Genomic DNA, 23705 nt, shown 5'->3' with positions numbered 1-23705 from the left:
AAGCATCAAGACAAGCACACAAACAGTTCATAATGATCAGCATCACAGTTAATGTGCCTAGAAGCTTTTAATTACTAATAACAACTTAAGGAGAAGAAAATAAGTCACAATCCAAACAGCACTTTAGGTGCTTTTTAGTTTCAAATACCAAGATAAATAAGCTGAAGATATGCAAAGCTAATTCAAAAGAAAACAACAAATACTGTTTTACATCTGTTAGAGGCCTCAGCATTTATGGTAAAAGAACTTGAGCAATCCTGAGGAATAAAATGTTAAGGCACATTTTTCTGATGGAGCACAAAATGATTGATGTACTATAATGTAATAAGGAACTGTGGGTAAAGAAGTAAGGGTATGAGTATGAAATCAAGCATATTTGAGGGCAGAAAAGGTAGCAAGAAGGTCAAAGAACCTTTTGGAACCTCATTTTTTTGGGGCTTGATCTTGTGCCAGCCAAAGAAAAGGGAGCAATAGTAATTGAATGAGTCCTAAGGTACCTAATATGATTTATAGCAATTAACAAAAGATGCTGCTGACATGAAATGGAACAAATTATTAATGTACTTGAAGGTCTTTAGGGTTCATGGCAGATTTTGTTGTTGGTTTTTTATTATTATTTTTATTTTGGTAATTCCTATAACAATAATATTTTTCTTATGGCTACTATATAGCACTGTTCATTCACCAGCAATTAATTAGATCCATTACCTACATTAGTATAGGATACATGGAAAAGGGGAATTTATTGAGGATTTTATAGCAGATATGAGTTATACCATCATTCCAAGAATCTGAGATCAGATTTCCAGGCAGTATCCTGCTCAAATATCTCTTCTAGGCTGCTCTGCTCTACCCCCTTGAAAGCTGTCTGTTATTTCCTAGCCATTTGTTATGATATCCAATTCTTGGCAATATGCCTACTATTTAAGGTTACTTTCATTAATCAGCCATAAGTTAATTTCTTTGCAGGCAGAATCTCTGATCTCATTATGTTGTCTTTAAAGCTGAGGGCCTGGGGTTGTTTTTTCTTTTGCTTTGATATTACTGTAAAAAGATATTCTTAAGTTAAAGGACTGTGTCTCTGGGGACTCATTTGCCAGTCTTTGAAAAAGTGACAGTTTGGGCAATCAGAAAGCAATATTCACATTTTTATTTAAAAGTTAAAAAATTCAGTGACTGATGCAGCTGTGGAATGTGGATCATGTCCTTAAAATAACCTGTGCTCCATGGATTGTCTTTAACAGTACATAGAAAAATGAGTCTCACAAACTGCCTGGTCTCAAAGCTGAACACAAGTCAGTGATAACATGACAAAATCATTTTTCCTGTCCTGTGACATGCAATTCTTTTTCTAGGGGTTATGTGTATATTTTAGCTAATAGCTATGGATGTCCCTGTTGTACTTCTTCCTACTTTTATTTTTTTCTTTTATAGCAGCCAACATGTTCAGAAGTTTATATACTGATCCATGACTCCTGTGTAGTATATTTGTGCTTTGAGATGTTTCTTTCAGAACAGACTGATCACTTTTTTTTTCTTTTTTTCTTTTTCTTCCTTTTTTTATTTTTTTATTTTAAGATAGATTGCCTTTACCAGTGCAGGGGAACAACAGTCAAACTTGATATGTTGCATATGCTATGAGTTTAATGTTTTTTCCATTGCACTTCATTTCCCTAATGCTACCTGAGGTATTTCAAGACATATGCATCCGTGTCTTCTGTCTTTCAGAGTTAACTTCAACTCGAGCAGTAAAATGTGGGTGCTTTTTAGAGCATTAAATCTGGCGAGTGGAAATTTGTCACGATGTCTTTCAGGACCACCAGGTGTATGTCAGAGAGTGGGAAAGTTGCTCCACAGGTAACTCAAATCTCTGTGAGCAAGCCTAGTACATGAAGAAGCCATTTGTATCCCACTGAGTCCCATAATGTTGAGAAGATTGCTGAGATTTACACAAGTCCAATCTATGCCAGGGATCAGATGCCTGCAGCCAGGGAAGTAGCAGCTTTATGACCTGAATCACTGCTTCTCATGCCTCAGAGGCTGTGGCACTGGTAGGGTTGGGGGATTTTTTTTAATTTGTTTTGGTTTTAGCTGGGTCAGAGCTACTGTGAAGGGAGCATTTTATTCAACCAGGCAGCTGGAAAGTGGTTATGTGGAAGAGCTGAGGGAAAGGAGCCACGGTGCCCCTTGGGTCTGGAGTGGAAATGCTGGGTCAAAGGCACTCTTGGCAGAGGTCCTGGATGTCTGTTTCTGTGTCTTACTTCAGGTTGCCCCAATGCTTTTAGACAGAACTGTTGTCAATGTTATTGATTAGATGTTTGATAATCTAGCAAGCTTCCTGATGTGTTAAATTTCCTTCTTTGACGTGGCGTTAAGTGTGGAAGGAGTGTATGGAACTGAAGAAGTAACTCTCAGTGGACACCACCAAAGTATGGCTGCTGGCCATCAGCTGTGCACAGCATGCCAATTCCAATTAGGAACTTGCCAGTCACTTTTAACACTTCCTAGCAATTCTGTGCACCTAACAGACTATGTACTTCTAGAGTTTTAATTTGTGTTTTTATCAGAAGAGATTACAGAAAGTTTTCATCAGACAAAATAAGATCTGAATTAAATTTCTACTTCTCTTAGAACATATATTCTTCAAAGTTTATCTTCAGTCTCAAAAGTGAGCAAAGAAAAGATGGGCTCCAGGATAGCAAAATTTTATACTTAAAGCAGTTTGTCAAAACAAAAGCAAATGTAACACTTGAACTTCGAAGTCTAGCCTGTTCTTTGAAACACTGACAGTGTTGGGAGGAAGGGTGTGATTCTCAAGACTTCTTCCTTTTTGTTGGTGTGCACACATAAACAGTATCAGCTTCCATATTTCCGTCACCACGAGCACAGAAGACTGCAGACAAGGTCAGATTTCATCACTGGCTTTGTCTAGAGGGTCTGGTGTGATGTTCCACCTCATCAACAGCTCCTCTCTTGCTGCCCCAATGGAGAATGATGGCTGTGGAACCTCTGAGCATTGCTGCACCCATAATTTCTGTCACTCAAAACAAAACCTATTATGGCAAGAAATGGGTTAATGATTGTCTCTCTACTTCAGCAAATGCACAATAAAGAAGTGGATTAGTAGAGATGAAAAATTTATTGCAAAACTGCCACAGTATTATGAAAAACAAAATGATTTCATTGAGCAGTAGTTCTGTTACCATAATCCTAACGATAAACTCTGTTACAATAATAATAGGAGAAAAACTAATTGCTGCAAGGACAGGACAAATCTTTTTTAATCCTCGTTGTCATCTCAACTAAATCCAAACCTATTTGTATTAACCTTTGCTGACAGAGTCACATGATGGACATAATTTCTTGTAATTTACCAGCAGCAGATCTAACCTTTCTTCATCAAATATTCATAAAGGCATGATTCTCAATGATTTTCTGTCTCTTTTCATATTTACAGCTTGTTGTCTTCTTCCTTTTTACTATAATTTGAACACAATTGAAGTCAGATGGAATTAAATTGTTTTAGTGGCTACAGTACCTGAAAGCAAGGAATAACTAATTGAAAATTCATACAAGTAGAGATTGTGCTGTGCTCGATGCAACTGCATTAAACAGTCTGAATGAGGAGGGAAACCAACCCAGATTAAATGGAATCAGTTCTTGTCACTTTTCTGACTGCTTGAAGTGTGTGTCATATGTATCTATCTGCAAAAAAACACAGGGAATGGGAAGTATGTAGGTTTTCTGGATCCTTGGACAGTGTGTTTGAGTCATTAAAAGAAATGCTGATTCCTTGTGTAGGTGCAAATAATAACCATTGAACTCAGTTCAATTATGCTGGAGAGTTAAGCTGATATAAAAGGTTTAAGATCAATCAATGTGATTAAGGCAGTGTAGAAGTGGTATGAGACTTGGACTATGCATCTTTCTCTAAGAAGCCTTATTCAGAAATACAATTATATCCTAGCAGTGGAATGACCACACTTCCCAATGGATTTTTTTTTTTTAATGAAGAAATAAGACTCTTTCAGTTCAAATGTAAGGGGTAATAGCAAATTTGTAACAGAAATTCATATGCTTAAAGCATTATAATGTGAGAAATTCTCACAAATACTTCCTACTGGTATATTTGAATTTAAGATGACTGGGTAATTGCAGTGCATGTTCTGTGCATCGTGCTGTGGACAGAAACTGTGCCTGTGAGTAGCTCTAATGGAAAATGTGGTATCACCATGCTCATTCTCTTAGAATTGAATGTGGATAAGTGGAAACAATATAAAGGTATTAAAATAAGCATAGCTTTAAAATGCAATGCTTTTTAAGTAAGCATAAAACACAGAGGTTTACTTTGTCTTCATCTCTTTTTTGTCCAATTCTGGGTGCATGCCAGCCAGTAACTGGGGTGTGAGGACCTTGCTTAACATTTTCCCATGCTTAATATTGTCATTCTTTCTGTGAGCATCCCCAGTGCCTGACAGGGTGAGCTGCTGCAAGCTGTCATCTCCCCTCTTCATCACTGATAACATTGTTCAGCAACTCCTAGCATCAAGTTTCTAGAGAACAGAGGGTTCTAGCAGCTCCTAAGGAGTGAGATTGCTGAAAAGAGAGCATCTTCAGATACTTTTACCATGATGCTTGCGTTAACTAAAGATAAAAAGTTTGTCATAACTTTTATTTTTGTGGAAAAGTGAGGGGATTCTGTAGTTTGTTCCAGGTCCCTCTATAGCCATGATCAGATGAGGATTACTGATAAAATCCACTCATTTTTTTCCTCAAACTATTGTCATATCTGAAGGAATGGTTGAAGGGACATTAACTTCTAACCCAAGGCAGAGCACACTTTCTGAGCTTGAAGGCAAGTGTTTTAAAATTCTTTAAACACAGAATTAGAATTCTGGCACTTTTGCAGGTATGCTGAGCACACTTGTAATCTGGATTTCCTTTTGCATTTCAGAGTGCTTTTGTTTATGGGTTTTTGTTTGTTTTGGGTTTTTTGGGATATTTTTTTTCCTTTGTGGGGTTGGATTCTGATTTGAAAGTGCATGGCCTGTTATTGCCAAAGTGAGAGAGAATTGAATGGTGTGGAGGAGGTAGGCAGGTGGGAAGGAAGCTTGCCCAGTGGCTTATGCCCCATAATAGGATCAGTGAAGTGAATTCACTTCCTGACCAGTTCAAGTGCTGATTTCCCATGCATTGAGAGCAAGTTGTTGTGACACCAGAGTAGAAATATGAGGTGTTCAGATGGTGTGGTGATGAGAATATGGAAAGTGGCTAAATATACAGTAAGAGCAGATGAGTTTACAGGTAAATACACTGTACTGGAGCAGTTGATTTGCTTTTGTGAAAGCATGCAGTCTTCATTTTAACTTTGGTATATTTAAACTTAGGTGTGGGGACATTAAAGAATTTCTTAACTAAATGAATAAATTAATTAAGAATTTCTTAATCTCTTAACCAAATTAAATGCTATGGAGAAAAATGCAAGAAAGTTATCTTGGGAACAGAGCAAATTAGTAAGAATTAAAGCTGTTACTTAATTTGAGCTTTGCAGGGACTCAGAGCAAATACTATGTATGACTTCTAGACTCGGTCAAAGCACTTTCTAGATCCATAATAATAATGAAATTGAGGGGTCTTCTTTGTAATAAATGAGAAATATGCATATTTGAAGATTCATATTATAATTTAGTTTGCAAAAATACAGTTCAAAACTTAACAAAATTAAAGGTTGTCTAAATTCACCAATGGTTTAGGATAATGCTGAATTATGTGCACTTGTTTGTATATAATGAGAACTTTAAAATTATTTTATTTAAAGTCCTATACAATTAATTTTCAAGTAATTTATAAAACTGCATTTTATTTCAGGTGACAGATCTAAGCATTACAGAGAGAATGTTTATAAACCATATTAGTACAAGTGGCATTTTCAGATCTCTCCTACTATCAGTTCTCATTGTCTGGACTCACAGCTCAGTTATATTTAGAGGTATATCCAGCTGTAAAATTTGAAGTGGGGACAGTTTAAAAGAACAGAAAGCCAAATAATTAAACATAATTGACATCCTCTCATCAGCAACATGAAGATAAAAATGATCCCCAAAATCATTCTGAAACTGGGGAAGAGATTCAGGATTTACAGAGAGTCCATAAAAGGAGGGGATATATTTTCTCACCATTAGTCAGAATTCACTTCTTTCTCTCAAAAAAAATGAAAAGAAAAATCATAAAGTAAACCAACACCGAATTACTCAGTGAGTGCCCCCATATTTGTTGAATTCTACTGAGAAAAATAATGGCAAAAATACCATATTTCTCCTGTGACCAACATAAGTGTAGAATCAGAGGACTTCTCAGAGATTCATGACAAACAAACATAATATCTTCAAAAGGCTTATGGCAAATACAGAAAGATCCTTCTCCTGTTCCTTCACCAGCACACAGGATGTAATAAAGAGAATCTGAAACCAAATATATGTGTGGAAGAAATGGTTACAACATACAGATCATTTTTTTTCACCTTTTCCACATCACCTTATTTTATGAGGTACCCACAGTCTAGAAGTTTAATATAACCTGTAGCTGATGCACTGAAACATTCTCCAGCTTTCTGATGTAGTTGGTAGCTCAGAAATAATAAAGACACAGAAGGAAACCTTACCAGTTTCTCACAAATTTCATATTCTATATGTAATTTGTTTTTTGTAGCAAACTATTTTAATAGGTCAATCTGCTTGCTCTTATGGGAATAGATGGAGGGTTCTGTACAGGGAAAACATACAGAGTTCATCATTCATGCATATATTGAAAGTATGGATTTATTCTAATTGTATCCTAAAGAGAATGCTTAAAAATGGGTGACATGTGGTTATAGGGTATTTCCAAGGAAACTTACTTCCTGCTGGTACTTTCCTATCCCTTATGGCAGTCAGAAGGAACAAGACAATTAAGTTACTGTGCTGAAGTTACACTCATTTTTAGCAGACATGAGTCCAGAAACAGACTTTGAGTTTAGACTATCTTTGCATGTAGACAATTTGTGGTTATCAATGCAGTTATAATGCTCGTGGTAATTCCAGCAGACACTAGTGAAGAGTGTAGAGTAGACGCTGCATCCTTCAGGTGAATCTCAGCCACCTCAGTCTGTTTAACATCATCTGAAAAGCATGAGCAGCAAGTTAGCAGTCTGCTGAAAACCTTCCCTTTGCATCAGTCCCTTGCCCAAGGGCAGGAGGTTATTTGGGCTAATCAAGTTGGGTTTGTGGGTAGCCAGGGAGGCCTTGAGGTTTCCCAGGTGACCTTGGTCCTGTAATGCACTGTAAAGGGTTTTCTCCATTAATAGTCTGCTTGTGAGAGCTGGAAAGGTGACTTGTAATACAGCTGCTTTTTCCTGATTCTTCTATAATGACATTTTGAAAAAGTAGATGATGTCTTTTGACTTGGTGTCACCTTGTATGTTTTGGTGATTCCAGGATGCTTTAAGAAAAAAGAAGTAAATGAAAATATACATATGCTGTTTACTTACATTTTCATATCATGAATATATTTCATAAGTTACATGAAAACCTTTGATAATAATTAAAGTTATGTGTCCATGTGTACCTTTCCACCAATTGTCTTTTCACTCAAGCCTGTGTGTAGTAAAAAGTTAGAACTTCACTATAGTAAAAAGTTAAATGGCCAATAACAAGTGCAAGAAAATGGAGAATATGGATGCCTTGAAAGGTTTTTATTCCCTGCATCAGGGTTTTTCTCTCCACAGTAGCACTGGGTTCAAAGCCTAAGCTAATACTTTGGGGATTTGACACTAGAAATCTTCTGTCTTCTTTCATTCTCCTGGAGGACCCATTCCAATTAGAATGCATAATTCTACAGCAAGATATATTACAATGGATTTTTAAAGTCTAACTCAAACTAAGCTTGTTAAAGAATGGTTGTGTAGAAGTTTGAACATTCTTCTACTTAGGATTTTTATGTCAGCAGTTTTGACTTCTATCACAAGTTACTAAATTTTTTCCTTTTATCCCTGTGCTGGCTGTGTAACTGCATGGTTTCCAGGCAGGAATCTTTTCTTGATTTGAAGATGTCAGAAATGAAGATTATTCTGTTCCTTTAATAGTTTGTCCCAGTGTGTGATTGACTTAATTGTAAAAAACAAGTATATTTGAATTTCTCAGGGTTCCTTTTCAAATTCCATCTTCCTCTGCTAGACAAGGAAGCTCTTTCATACAAGACATTTTCCTTCAGTCTATCAGTTTTAAATCTGATAAGTGAAGCAAATTGAGTTCATCATCATCATGTATTTTCCACTTGTCTCCTCAGTATCTTTTCTCTGCTCCCTTCAATGTGCTTCTAAAAAGCTGGAAACAAGGTTATTCCATGTTACTCTCATATTTGTCTACCTAGTGAAATACAGAAGGATTAGGTACTATACTGGGAATTCATTTTGAGTTGTCCAGGATAATATCAACTTGTTTTCATATATTTTGAGCACAAAGTCATCAATTTCCCAGTCATCCTTTTCCCTGTGTTTGCATAGAGTTCTAGACCATGTTTAGTCCTGATCATGAAGTGACCTGGCAGGGCTGTCACGTCCTTATGGTTTTTATCTGTATCAGTCTCTATGCTAGCTGCAAAAATCATCAAGTAGCTGATATTACCATTTCTTTTTGGAACCCTGAGGAAAATATGACTAATGAGCCACTGATAGTAATGCTCATCATTATGTTAGAGGTCAGCCATTGCTTCCTTGTGCTTTATGCTCTGCTGGCATTCAGTGCTACCTGGGGAAAAAAGAGAAATAAAACCAAAACCATGCTCTAGCTAGCATAAATGAGTTTATTCTAGCAATTGAACTTGTAATCTGAAAGGGTTGTCTAATAGGGTTTGTTTTCCAGAAAAACACATACTAATTGGCAGTGTTTATGTATTTGTCAAGTGAATCCTGTCCCAGGTTTTATGTTTCCTAATGATATGCTGCATCCCTGTAGATACCAGGATCACTCCAGTTCCTTTGTCATGGTAGCAGCATTCTAACTGTCTTTGTAACTCCCAGAATTCAAATCAATGTTATTGGGCCACAATTCTTCAGTCTGTTATAAGTTAATAATACAGGATAGTGCCAGACATTACCATTTCTTAGATGTTAATTAACATTGCTAAAAAATGGATACTCCTCTGTGTTTGTGTGTGTTCTGGAGTAGGTTGAGATTTTAAAAAATGGGTCTGAACACTGCTAAAAGCTTCCTGGTACAGCCCTAGGTGACTTCTACCAAGAGAGTTTTTGAGACTGGTAGAAGCTTATTTGATTTCTAAAACCCAGAGAAGCAGGGAATAACACCCTTCATTGTTTCTGAGTGAAAAATACAAAAGACAGAAGGACTGACAAACAGGATTTTTTAAGCCCCAAAGTTTTCATAATGCAAAGCAGCTCTCTTGAAGCTCCTCTAAACCTTCCAATGAGAAAGATCACAAATATCTCTAGCAGGCTGATACCTGGTTTAATTATGAGACAAATGTAAATGGACAGTATTTTTTTCTACACCTTGTCAGGAGATAAGGGAAAAGAAAAACAGAGCAGAAGTGCATGAAGCAGTCTCCTCAAGGACTTGAGAACAACCTGTGGTTCCTGTGTGATTTCACCAGTGTTTGGCTAGGCAGGCAAGTCAACATCAAACTGAGCCTGGTAAAGTCATTAAGGCTGGGGAAAGGGACATCAAATTGATAACCCATTAACAGAAAGCAGCTAGTGCAGGCCTGTCAGGCCAGGTGTGAAAGGATTGGATTTAGGTTATTTCCAAGGGAAAGCTGAAAGAAAGCAACAATGTTCCATGTACTCGATTGTAGTGAAATGCCAGAAAAACTGAAGTGAGTGTGGTAAGGACAAAGTCTATAGGTGAGCATTCAAGAAAATGGCTTTTCATCTTGCTGAGGAATGTCATTAACTTCCCTAGATGCTCTTACTGGCACTTGAATAAACTGGAGAGAATGTAAAATTTCCCTGTAGAACTGCACATATCTGAGAAATACAAACACCAAATTAATAACTCCTCAAGAGTTCTTAAGAAAGGAAAAAAAAAGCATGGACACCTCCTGTTTGCACCAAAAAGAGGATTATGCAGCCATTGCAAAACACTGACTCCCTAAATTTTACATGGGGCCTTGCCACCAAGACAAGTTGAGTAATAGCATTTCAGCAAAGAAAAAGATGAATGTGTTCTTTGCATTTCAGATTAGTATAATCATAATATTATCTGAAAAAAAACCAAAGCTAAGTGAAAGGGATATTAGGCTTGTTGCTTGCTCAGGGTGTTGGTGTTTCTCGTAATATAGGAAGAGAAGAAATTTTGTCAGCAGTTCATTGAAAGGAATGACCAATGTAGCTCAGCTGTCAAGTAATAAATTAGAAAAAATGGAGTCTGAAACACAATACTCAGAGACAGAATAAAACCTATGGAAGGCCATCCACTTCTCATGAAGTTTAAATAGCTGTTCTTGAGCAGACACAGAAGGAAGACAAAACAGCAGGTCTTTTGTGAGAGAAATTAAATTAATGCTTTTCATTTTGCATGTCCAGATTTCCCATGAGTCTGCACAAAGTACAGAGGGATGGACAGCTCGTGGAACCCAACAAGAGAAGAGTCCTATTTCCTCAGGCACAAAAAATGGCACCATTCTCAACAGAGTTTGGCAGTGTGGCCCTTCTGTAGGTAACTTGGCAGAAATCACTGCCAGGATGTTACTGTGATCCTCTGGTACTTCAGAGCACAGATGGAAGATCCATTGCAGGTTGAATTGGAGAGGATGGATCAGTGTAGGGACTGGCAAGGAAAGGACTGGGGTAGGGATAGGGTGGCTACCTCAAGGTCTTTAGAAAATTTGGAGTTAATAAAATCTATGTATACAGTTGGGCAAGGAGCAGTGATGTGAAGACCATCTCGAGGGACCCCACACAGTGAAGCTTTTAAGCTTGTGCTGAGCTTGAAATACATTTGAAAGTTCCACTGAGCTAAATGAGATTTAAGTATGTGACTATGCATTCTGCTCGGTCCTGATAGAAGATTGAATCAGGTACTTAATTAACTAATGTGAGAGCTTTTGGAATTCTGATGTGATGAGAGAGAAAAGCATTGCAGGTGAATCCACACAGCAGATGTTAGCTTTTCTGATTAGCAAACTTCAGGTTTTGTAGCCAGTGTATAGTAAAGAATTAGGCAAGAGAAAGCACAGAAATGTTTGAGAATGAATTTTAATTGTGCCTTGCAAATACTAAAGAAATAACCCAGCTGAACTACTCCTAAGGCATTGGCACCATATACTTTATTATCATTAGAGTGTTCCCTATGGCAGTAAGTTCATCTAAAAAGAATTCAAGAGGAGTTGCATTATCTATTGAAAAGCAATTTCTCAGTTTCTATTCAGGCAAGATAGTTTTTGGAATAGCTCTGAAGTTTACTCCGAAGGCCATTTCAGTCGTCCCTAGATCTGATGATATTATGTTACCTCTTTCGTTTCAAATTCACAGCATAAGAAGGAAAAAGAATGACATAAATTGGATGTTAGAAGAGTTCTGAAGATAGACATCAGAAGAATTCAAGAGTAAGAAGAGAACTCAGTATTATTTGTTATTTTCCATCCTAAAGTAAAAAGAGAACAAAGCATCAAAAGCATCAGTAGTGAGAGATAGCTCAAAGCCAGGACTCTAGATCATAGCATATAAAACAAGTGAGTTGGCACCATGGAAAGGTCTAGAGTTTTAGTCTGTGGTTTAAAGTCATTGATATTGCAATCAGAAAGATTCTTTGTACCACAGAAAATAATATAAAGAGCTATAACCATTTGTTGCAGTAGATATTTTAAATTTTACCTGCTAGTAGCATTTTGGTACCCACTTGGGTGAAGAAGTCTTCATGGTGCAGAGAGAATTTAAGGCCACTGATGGAGTTTTGTAGATCAGGATCTTGCACTTTTTTAAGCACTCATAATGTCTGTGAAAGTAGGGTAGCATCAGATGTGTGGTTTATCGTGTGTTTAAATTGGCTGAATGCTATCATATTTCATAAGGACAAGTACATTCCTCCTATCTAACACCTTTAAATCATCATTTAGTCTATACTGAAATTTTAGTTGGTGTTTAAAATATTGCAGAATTATGTTAATTGCAAAATGTTGAGGTATATCACTATACTGAACTTTCACACTGAATGGCTTTCCTTAAAGCAGTTGAAAATATGTAAAGAAATCCATTTATTCACATGGTATATGTATATTCACATTGGGTGATGGTAATTGTTTATGAGTTAAAGTAGAAAAGAATATTTAACATTTCTATATAGTGTTTCAGTTATTTGAAATGCAAAGGGTAAATATAAATTTCAGACGTCCTGTTTGGTAATCAGAAAGATTTACTCCACTTACAGACATAGAGAAGCAGCATATTGAGCACATTGCTGCCACATGATTTTTATTTGTGCCTGGGTGTACTGTAGCATTTCCTGGGACATAAAGTCTATTTTTCTGCCAGCACTGGAATTTGTTTTGTGCTATGTTTTTATAGTAATTTATCCATAAAATATCACTGAATAAAGCAGCAGCCATGGAGAAAGTCTGGAGCAACTGAAATGTGATTAGTTACAGGAGGGATTTTATTTCTTATTTTAAAATTCTTTTTTCTCTTGTTGAGCCTCTATGCCTTTCTTTTATATCTTTTCTCATTTCCCTATTATTTGTTCTCTCCTGCTTCTGTTTGGCCTCATCTTGACCCAAAGGAATCTGTGTTTTAGGCCATAGGATTGCATTGCTCTTATAGTATTACTTCCAATATATGATATAAACATTCTAGTTGCAGGCTACAACCAAGGTACACAACACTGTAGTTCTGCAGCACAATAAACCTTTTTTGTTCTTGTTCCCTAAGCCACCCAGAAGTACAGTATCATATCTTGTGGTAGAAAATGTGGAGTAAGCTCCTCATATGTGTGTGTGTAAAAGTATCTATGGGTAGCTGGAGAGATGTATATATGTAGGCACATGTATTTACTGCACAGGTTTTAGTCATTATAATACTATATATATAATACTATATATATAATATATGTAGTATATAAATAGTATATATTATAATTAAGCCAGATCTTCATTTCAGTCTGCAGAGCATTATTCTTGTGATTGTTTGGCTTCCCCATGTAGTGCTTGCTGTCAGTCTTTCATTGTTCTCCTTTGGTCAACGAAACTGCAAATTCACTGAAATGGACCAAAGCTGATGAGAGCTGCCTTTTAGGAAGAGTCTGAGAGCAGCCAGACAGCAGGGTTCCTGGGAATCCAGTCTGTTTCCCTCCCTCCTAAACTTCCATCCAAGGACCATTCCATGGAAAACTGGGTGTGGAGTCATTCTTGCACAGCTTTTACTGCAAATACCTGAGCTCTCTGGTGCTCTTCTGCTCCCACGTGCTGCCCATTCTGTGTCACTTTTGTTTTGGTCCCAATGGAAGTTGGGGGGGGTTGTGTAGTGAAATGAGGCAATCAGGTGTGGCTAATTAGGAGGTGGGAGGCATGAGCTTGTGCCAAGCCCACCTGTGCCCAATGAAGGCCTCCCCCAACTGCACATGAGCAGCGTTGGGCAGCCATTAAAGGTGAGCTTCAGAGGGCATGCCCAGCTCACTCTGGAGCAGCCAGAGGAGGAGGTGAGCTGAGTCCAGAGCACAAGCACCCAACAAGGCAGCCAAGTCTCAAGGTGACAAGGTTGGAGCACTGTTTGTGCACCCCAACAAGAACCCCTGCTTGACTTCGAAGTGCCGTGCCCCGAGGAAGGTTCCTTCTGCTACAGGTTTGAGGCTGGGTTTATTAAAAGTGAGGCAGGAAGCACTTTGGGCTGAAAGGATTATGGAGTTTTGATGCTGGAAAGATCCAGCCCAGTTCTTTTGAGCCTGGTCAAGTATTATGGTTGCTGTTAGATGCACTCCATCATGAGCCTTTTGATTTTACTGTCCACAAAAAATAGATTGTCATACAGCAGTTGATTTTTATTAATGGGAAAAGTTGCTTTATGGAAAAACATGCACTCAGCAAGGAAAACATTTTGACTTTCTGTGCAGGAGAACAGAGCCTCCAAACCTGAAGTTCTTTGGGAAATGGGATTGCTTACTTTACATGAGGGGGAATTCAGTGGAAGGGCCATCATCCTGCAGTGTCATCTCTAACCATCCTACATTTCCATTTTTCCTTGGCTATGTGACATTCACATAAAAGGAGTATAAAAAGTAAAGTGGACCAGCAATGATGCAAGAGGTGCCATTAGCTTTTCAGGCAGGACTATTTTGGAAAATAGTGTCTTACAAAGGGATGTGACATATATGTGGCTCAGCCCCAAAAATTTCAGGAGTCTTAATACTGTCAAGGGAAGACATCTGTAGCCCCCTGGGAAGTAGGCTGTGGAGATTTCTTTTCACCTTTTCATTGTTTTTTGTTTCCATTTCCTTTTCCTCTCTTTTTCTCCATCATTTAATGCTGTTCTGCACAACAGAGAGGAGCATCTGGCCCCAAGTAAAGACTCAATAAAGTAAGTGGGGGAAGCTCACAGCTCCCTTGGTGCTGTTACGTCTGTCTGTCTGGTTGTGAACTCAACAAGATAACCATGCATCAATTTACATTGTCCAGGCTATCTTCACAACCAGGAGTGCTTGAAACCTTATTTTAATGGAAGCTTAGGTTCTGGAGAATACTGTAAAATCTCTCCAAAGGCTCCAAATCAGCAATTCCATCTGTGTTTCTGCAAATGTAGAGGAACAATGCCCCAGCTGATTATGCAAACAGAATGAAAATAGTTATTTTAAAAGTGCATAAAATCAATACTTTGGGGAAAACAAGTCAGCTGTGTTTATACTCAGGGCAGAGCAGACATTTTGTTTCTTTGTCTGAAAAAAAATCATAGGAAAGCAAGGATTGCAAGTGAAATACAGTGACCGATCATAGATGCAGCAGAGGGGACTGGAACATCAGATGCCTCAGCAAAAGCTTAGAGCATTTTAAGTTCCTTTTGAGAGAATATAAATATAAATTGAGGTTTATATATTTCTACAATGTTTGAAGTCCAAACCAAATATTCTCAGCACAGAGGGAATAATGCACATCCTATTGCTGATCATGAAAAGTATATAACAAAACCCATATAACTGATGATTTCCTCCTAAATGCTGCCCTTTTTGGATTTATGGGATTTTTTTGTAATTATTGGTATGAATGGGTGTTCATATAAATATGTATTAATGTGCTTCTCATGCAGACAGGATACATTGCTGATATATATATTCTAAAAACAGGAAACAAAAGCATCTGAGAAGCAGGGCTGAAAGGGAACAATTTATAGACCTATAGGTTAAATTGGATTAAACTTCATCTTTCAGCAAATGCTGTGTTATTTATTCAGTGTTTCTCTCGGGGATTTCCCAGCCCCCTACACTGTATAGAGAGTGGTGATGTTTCTTAATTAAAAAATCAAGCAAACATGGAATGGAGGCTGTCCCACACAGCCCTTCTCTTGTGGGAATAGGAGGTGCCCTGATTTTCTCATGGACAGTTTCTAGGTCTGTAGGATGGCAGCCACAGAGGAGAGGAAAGGCTCAGCCTGGGGAAGTTGAGTTTACATCAGACATCAGATGCCAGCACTTCTCTCAGTGGCTTCCCAGTTATTGCAGTGCCATCTCTAAGGAGCTCCCCTTTAGGAAGGTGGAGTTGGTGGCCATGGTTAGAAGGACATTGGCAGTCTCATCAGACGTATACAATCCCCATTCTCTAGCTGAAGATACCGTGCAGCAAATCTTTATCCCTTCCCATACTTTGTCAACTAAATAGTTTAGGCTGAGATTTTTTTTTTTACAGATTTCAGTTGAACTGCCAGGCATAGGCAGCTGAATTAGTGCCATCTAGGACACTGGGCTTTGCACATCAGCTCCTCACCCTCAACACACCAGTGCAGTCTGAGCCACAATTAACCCCCAATGATCTGATTTGACTTCACTTCTGTGGAGCAGACAAACAGTGCAGTGGAATCCAGGGGACCCGATTTCCCAGTACCTGATTTAGATGCCTAAGTAATTCTTCTTTGCATTAATCACATTCATCAGCAGAACCTCAGGCTGCCTCCTGGATTCTATGCATTCCTGTTCCTGACAACAGAACAACAAGTATCTGCTCTGAAAAAAAAAAAAAGTGTTTTAAGTATATTGATACTTGATACTTAGTAGTTTCAAAACTTAACTGTTAGAAAGAAGACTGTTTTTCAAATCAATGGCTCAGGCATTACTGTAAAATATATCGATTAAAAACAAAGCATAATGTTAGTCATTTAGTCAGTAGAGTGATGCAATACTGAAATAAATTTATCCTTTGACTTTTGCATTAACCTTTTATTGACTGCTTGCATACTCATAATTAACACACACTTTAGCAAGCGTGGTTAATTTTAGCATTGTGATCAGTGTCCTCTAATGTAGCTGACACCCTGATCATCAGAATGTCAGTGCAGCCCAGGGGACCATAGCCAGGGATCTGCCTGTGTACACCTGCCCATGGTGTGAGATTGGCCACCTTCCCAGGGAAGGAGTCCTCTGCTATCACACAAATACTCACAGCACTCATACTGATGTTTGGCATGACTTGGTTGACCCTACTCATGAGCAAAGTCCACTTGGCAAAAATGGACAGAAAGGGGTTTAAAATACTGTGCAGTAGATAGGGTAGAGGTAGGGAGAATGTGCACCATCACAGGGACTAATTGCTCCTTGAAAATGGGCTTTTTAAGTTGGCCTGGCACAGGTCTTGAGTGTTGTAGCAGGGACTATGAAGTTTGGTCCATTCTGCTCATTTTTAGACAAATCACCCTTTCTTTAATATGCTGGTGAACGTGTATTATCACAAGGTTGGAGCTCAGTTGTTTAGAAATACATTGTGGCAGTTTTTCTGTTCTGCTGCAAATAAGGTATGAAAGATGCCTCTTGATTTGGCATCTGTTCTGTATCTCAGAGCATGTGTAGTTTGCCCTCTTAGCACATTTTGTGCATTCAATATACACAGATCAGATCCACTCTCTTTTGGAAGTTTGACTTTATTAACTCAAATAAGAGGTTTTTATTTAATTTATAGTATTTTAATTAACTTACAACATTAAAGCTCTTGGTTCTTTCTCCCTACGACTGTACTTTGCTGTTTGCAGTGTTTCCACATGGAGCATCATAAGTTCTTTTGTATCTGGGAAAAGATAGGATTTCTGTTTGTTCTCTGCTATCATTGCTAACTTCTGTTAGGTATCTTTCCCAGATACAAAGGCATTTGAAATAATTAATTGCAATTATTTAAGAGCCTTTGATTGTTCTGCTTCAGTAAAAAATGTGGCCATCCTTGTGTGGTATCTTCAAGTCTGTTACTGGGCTACAAATAATGAGCATTGTGGCAACAACTTCTCCCACAAAAGTTTATTAAAATCAATACCAATATCCTCATCTGGAAGGGGCTGCTCTTACAAACTGACTCTGAAGTCAGAAACCCATGTTTGGAAGACTCATCCAAGCTGGTGGGTGCCATTCAGATGAAACACTTCATGACCTGCCAGGTGCAGTGATGAGGGATTAGAACCCAGCCCTATAACTGTAAATATGAGCAACTTGAATTGACTTGGATATCAACTGGATCTGGCACAGGGATTGCAATTTTGATCAAAGGAGGTGACTCACAAAATGTAAAAATGTGTCATTCACTGCTCTTGTTACTGATATTAAAAGAAAAAAAAAAATAAATCTTGGACAGAAAGACAAAAGGGGCCATGGGATTGCAGAACTTGGAATATGGAAGCTCTGCTCTCTCTGGTTTTGTACTTTTGCTCCATGCTGATGCATTTCTGTCACCAGACTTCTGCAGGAAGTCTGAGGGCCTGGCACACTTCCATTCCTCTGATCCCTCACCTGGAATATGATGTGGCTAAAACTTCCCAATTGCATGAAAGTTAAGGCACATGCTTAGCTTTGAGGTGCCCTTTCAGGGATGGCTCTGCTGGTAAGATAAAATAGAGAAAGGAATGTAGCAGCTAGAATAGTTACTCCTGGACAGCTATCAGCATCCTGAGCTGCCCCATTTTCAGGAGCAGGAATTCCCAATCCCCAGGTGTGAGGGAAAACCTGGTCAATTCACTTGTGTGGAGAGCAAGGGAAAAAAGAGACAGGGAAAGTGAAAAAGGGCTCTGAAATGGTGAAGAAGCTGAAGTTGGTATGGTTTTCCTCTCAACGAAAATTCTGCTGTAAACAGCAGATGTGTGTGAGGGAGAATGTTTATTATTATCAGTTGATTTTGCAGACCACATAATATGTCTGCAGTATTTACTGGCTGAGCTTCTTGATTTGTCATCTGCAATAATCTCTACATGGTTAATTTATCCACTTTTAGATTGAAATGCTTAAACTGGAATATCTTCTACTCCCCAGCAAATTGAGTGTACTATTTTGTGCCAAGACAGAAAATAAAGCAAGATTTTAAAAGCCTTATAGAGTTATGCTGTAATTAGTTTCAGCTTCTCCTGCATATTAATTTTCTCCTGTTTCTTTATATAATTTGGAAAATGTCTTCAGAACATGATGGCACAATCAGTTAAGTACCTCTCAGAACTCATACACTAAACTGCATTTGCTGTAACAACTATTATAAAGCAGGCAGCAAAACAAATCCTCTGTTATTCTGTACAGTGCAGCTTATCAATGCAAACAGTTTAATATTTATGCTAAGAGGATTGTCACAAGTAGCTTCTGTTCCTTTAATTCTTGTTTTAAATAAATAATGAGAACATTTAAACACATTACTCTTCCCAGGGCCCTGAGGTCGGCTAATCTTATTATTTATGAAGTGATGTGCTACATAATAGTACTTAGTGCATGTTAACAGATGCTATTATCAGGGGCTGATGTGGAGAGCTGAAGATATATTGGAATGTTACGTGTTAATACTGTCCTCGTAGTGTAATGCACGATGGATTGAGTGCCCAGGATGCTGCTGCAGCAATTAACCACACACCAACATGGGTGTAAAGCTGAAGTATGTTTTCTCCTGGGCATTCCACTGCCATTAATAATTCCCAAGAGAAGAAATCTTTCATTTGGATACAGTCTCTTCCAGAAGGACAAGGAAGTTGTGTCTGTCAATATTTTCAGAGTTCATTTTACAGAGATGAAAGACACATCTGTGCCTAAAACAAATTCTGTGCTTTTGTAGAACATGAATTTTAAAGAAAACATCTATCTCTTGCAAGAGATAGAAGAGTGCTTCTACAATATGCATTTTATCTCCTTGAAGAACTACATAGAGCTGCAGTATATACCAAAATTCATTGTCTTGCCCCAGTGCAAACATTAACTAATTAATCAGCATCATGCAAGTTGTTTGAGGGGAAGAAATCCTCCTTCAACTGTGACAAGTTTGTGTTTTTTGATGCAGCTTGTTGTACTGCAGCCTAATTTAAGAGATGTGATTGCCACTTATAAAACTTTCCTCTGCAGGCTGCAGTTCAGCTGAATATTATAATTAGACTTCACTGGTATTGATGAATAATCCATTTAATAAAAAACATTGTAATTTAAGCATTTTCTCTGGGGACTAACATACACTAACCTCTTAATTTAATTTTATTGAAGTTTTGCCCACCTATTCATCATTGGAAGTTATTATTAACCTCCATTTCCATTTATCTTTATAGAATTTTCTCTTTTTATATTGCCTTTTTCAGAGCTAAGCAGGTTGATACACTTGTAAATCTCCAGAATCTACAAAGCTAGTCTGACTTCTTTAATATTGTTTAATCTATCCCCCCTGACCTTAATGCAGTAAATTCAGTTTAATCTTTCTCAATAATCTAGTAATACATTGGGAACCAGCAAACATTTAAATCTGATAATGGTTTAATCACATACTTTAAATAACAGCTGAGATAATGAAAAAATAATTCACCATATAAAGGTACACTAACTGAGTTTTCTCTGTGATTGGCTTTTTGAGAAATCCCTATAGAAAATACAAAGTCTACAACAGAAATCAACTTCACTGTAAATGAACAATCCATTTAGTCAGAAGATGTGGTATTTCTTTTTTATTATCATCTTTCTCTTTAAATGAATGCACGAATATATCCTTGCTGAGTATTCAGTTTCTTGATACAGTTTTACCCAAGTAATTCATCTCCTTACCTTTCTTTTCAGATGCCAGTCAGAAGCAGCAGAGAACTTGCCAGAAGACCAGAAACCAGAATGCCATCCCTTCTGGACAGATGAGGACTGTAACATGCCTCTGCCATATGATCTTGAGGACATAATTGCTGATCTACAAAGCCTTGTTCAGTGGGTAGAATGACAGGTGACCTATCAGCCTGGAATTATTGATGTACATCATTTGGAGAGAAGCCTTTTAGTTTAACATACATCTTTTCAGCTTTATAGTTCCTTGATCAGGTGTTATTTAGTGTCTCAGTTGCAGGTTTTATTGGTCATCATATAAAACATGAGGCCCCAAAGCTTCAGAAACAGGTGGCTTTTAACACCTGTAGCCAAAACACCAGCCTCAGCTTTTTCCTCCTCCGATTCCCATTGACCCTACAGCCCATGGGTATCTGTGTTTTCACAAGTTCCTTCAGTGTCTAAATTTCTGCTTCCATGAGTGCCTCTGGCTTAGGAGGTCTGAGCAATGTAAAGCATAGATCACAGCTGTGACACAGTGGAATCCATGATCTGGACATCCTAATGAGAGGGCAGCTTGGGGTGAGCCTGCTGGATATCTCCAGGATAGAGCTGTGCACACAGTATGGTCACTCTTCATCCACTACAACAGAGGTACGAGAGGTGGTGAAGAAAGTCCTTCATGCACTGGCTTCTTGTTTGAGAGTGGTTGTTTCAGATGAGGAACTCTGGAGGAGCATCCTGACATAGAGCCCCAAACTTTCTTGCTGGTTTTCATCATGGCAATTGAGTAATACTGGGAGAGATTTCCCATGGCAGTCAGTACCTCCAGGGCTCTTTGGAATGCAGAATTCAGTTCCTAACCATCACTCTGTTTCTGCATGTTGTGAGTGCTGTTTGGAGGGCATTGCCTGAAAAGCTGATGGGCTTAAGGAAGAGTTCTCATCAAGTCCCCTGGCTTAGATTTAGGCTGTGTGGTTGTGTGTAACACAGCATCTGTGGTGATCTAGTCAGATCTATGAGAACATAACCAGAAGACTATCAGAAATCAAGCTCTTTATGATCTGTTTATCAATGTCATGCTATAAAAAGAACAAATATATGTTGGATGGTATAGGGCATTCCTGAATGAGAGAGAGATTTTAGTTGGTTAAGTTGCTATTTTAACTTGAGCTGGTTTATGACTTCTTTTTTGCCATAAAAAGCAGAAGAAAATCATATTATGGTGAAACAGCACTCTGTATTACCACTTAACCACTACAAAAGAACCCAATAAGACTCAGAGCTTGACGTTGCCACTAAGAAATGAATATTCCTCCTGCGTTAATCTTCTGTTGAAAGCCAGTGTTGAGGCCAAGGGTACCCAGAGCATACCCACAGAGTGTATTTGTGAAGCACTCTGTGTGATGTGAGGCTCAGACTGCCCAAAATTGTACTTTTGACAGTATAACTTATGCCAGACCTCCCTGGAGCTAAAGAAGCTGTGCCAGCAAAAAATCAGTTTTAGTGGTATAAAACTGTGTCCACACCTACCAGCTTTTGCCAGGACAGTTCTGTCAAGTCCATACTGTACCTCTAACACCTCTGACATAGCTGGGCCAGCAAAAGGAGGAAGATCTGCATTAAACTTTTTCATTGTCATCCTGGACTCCTGCTAAAGCTGTTAGCTACCCTGTAGAACGTAAAGACCCTCTGAAGAATAAATTGCTATTTTAAGTAGGTTTGGTTATATTATAACCTTGATCCACACATTCATCTGTTGTCTCTTGTGCCAGAGATTTCTTAACGTTTTGAAGTACTATGCTATAGGCTTAGCTTTACAAATAACATATATTTGGATTAATGCCACACTAAATACTGTTTGCTTTGGAGATCACTAAGAGAAAAGCTAGCTGAAGATATGGGGATTCTGCTTTTGAAAAGGCACTCCTCACAGAAACAGAGATTTCCTTGGAATTGAGCACGATGAATTCAAACAAGCTAATGATGTAGCACTGTTAACACAGTGTTTGAGGGCACTGTTTGTTTGTTTATGCTGTTGCTTTATGATTATTTTGTGTTAAATTTAGCAATGCTAGAAACCATGGGGATCACAGTATTGAAATGAATCTGACAGCCATAAAGTGTAGAGGAGGCACATCAGGGTTGTAGTTTGTTGCTGAAGTGGAGGCATAGCTATTAAAAAATAATTGTCAAATAATTATTTTGAGCAGTAGAGGAAAAAAAAAAATCACAGGGTTTTTTCTTCTATTTGGAGATTGCTCACAATAATAGAATTTTTAAAAATACATGATTGTAGAATCATGTCTGTGGTGCAGGATTCAACTAGTGAATTAGCTAAAGTAGTAATGGCCTCAGTGCTGTCAGATCACACTTATTTAAGCCCGGATGCCAATGACATAGAAAAATGAACACCTTTGGAGTGGATAAGACCTGAGATTCACTGGCAAAATACCAATAACCAAGTGGTGAAGGAGGATTAATGTTCTGTGTTGTATTCCAGTCTCACATCATCTAAATCAGTGTAACGTGATTGAGTTCAGTTGAAATACAGAAGTGTAAGAAGGTTTCATATCTCCAAAGCCCACAGGAGTTGATAGCAAAGACATGAGTAAGGTTGATGGAACTGTTTGAAGCATGCAGGAATGCCAAAGGGTACCCCAAGAGGAGAACATGGTTAAAGGTAAATATCTATTAAAAAATGGGAGATCAAGTATAAATTATTAGTGTGTTTTGATTGCATATTAGAAGCAGACAAATACTTCAAAGTGTTATTTTTTTTTTTTTCATATATTTAAACTTTATCTCGTGTTGCAATGATACTTCAGCAATCGATTTATATTCCAGCATTAGATAAACCATTTCCACTTTGGATGAGCTGAAAAACACAGCCTCTAATGGATGTTCTGTGTATAGCAACTGATTGCCCAGTCTGGATGCTGAAGAGGAAGGAGAATCAAGGGCAGGTTTTTTTTTGCAGGGGAGAGGTGAGAGCATAAATTAGCTTCTAACATTAGATTCAGTGATTCTTCTTAAATGGTGAAGTTCACGACTTTGCTTACATTTACTTTTCATCAACCATGAAAGAATTAAGGTAAAACAGTTCACTTGCACATGTGTGTCAGGCTAAATGGATTACAGAAGATACAGATCTGTTTGCCTGTCTGCACTTGCCTTTAGACAATATTCATCAATTTTACAAAAGCTACTGACTAAACATGGAAGCAATACAAATTAAATGCTCAAAGGAAGGGCTTTCTTTAAAGAATCTGATATAGAGTTTGTTGTGCACTGATAGAAAGAAAATGTTGGCAGAAAATTAAAAACTTATATTGTTTCTGTGATTTGGGGGATGAAAGGTAAAGGCCGTTTTTAAGTCTCTGGTAGAAAACTGCTGTGTTATGCCCTATAATTGGGAACGTTTTTATAATGCTTTGTTCATATCTCTGCATATGAAAACATTTAGTGCTGCAGGTTCTGTCTTGTGGTAAAAGGTTATGT

At 38.0% G+C, this 23705-nt stretch overlaps 1 protein-coding gene across 1 annotated transcript in view; it reads left to right on the top strand.

The window, feature by feature from the left end:
• The window catches only part of FTO (FTO alpha-ketoglutarate dependent dioxygenase), a 222272-nt gene extending 201890 nt beyond the window's left edge, over positions 1-20382 (top strand). Inside the window, exon 9 of the mRNA XM_030457999.1 lies at positions 20232-20382. Within this exon, the coding sequence (XP_030313859.1) occupies positions 20232-20382 (151 nt within the window). The remainder of the gene's footprint in view (positions 1-20231) is intronic.
• Positions 20383-23705: the final 3323 nt, after the last annotated feature.

This window comes from Calypte anna, chromosome 11 (assembly GCF_003957555.1).
Source record: "Calypte anna isolate BGI_N300 chromosome 11, bCalAnn1_v1.p, whole genome shotgun sequence".
Taxonomy (NCBI): domain Eukaryota; kingdom Metazoa; phylum Chordata; class Aves; order Apodiformes; family Trochilidae; genus Calypte; species Calypte anna.
This window is presented reverse-complemented; position numbering and strand designations above follow the sequence as displayed.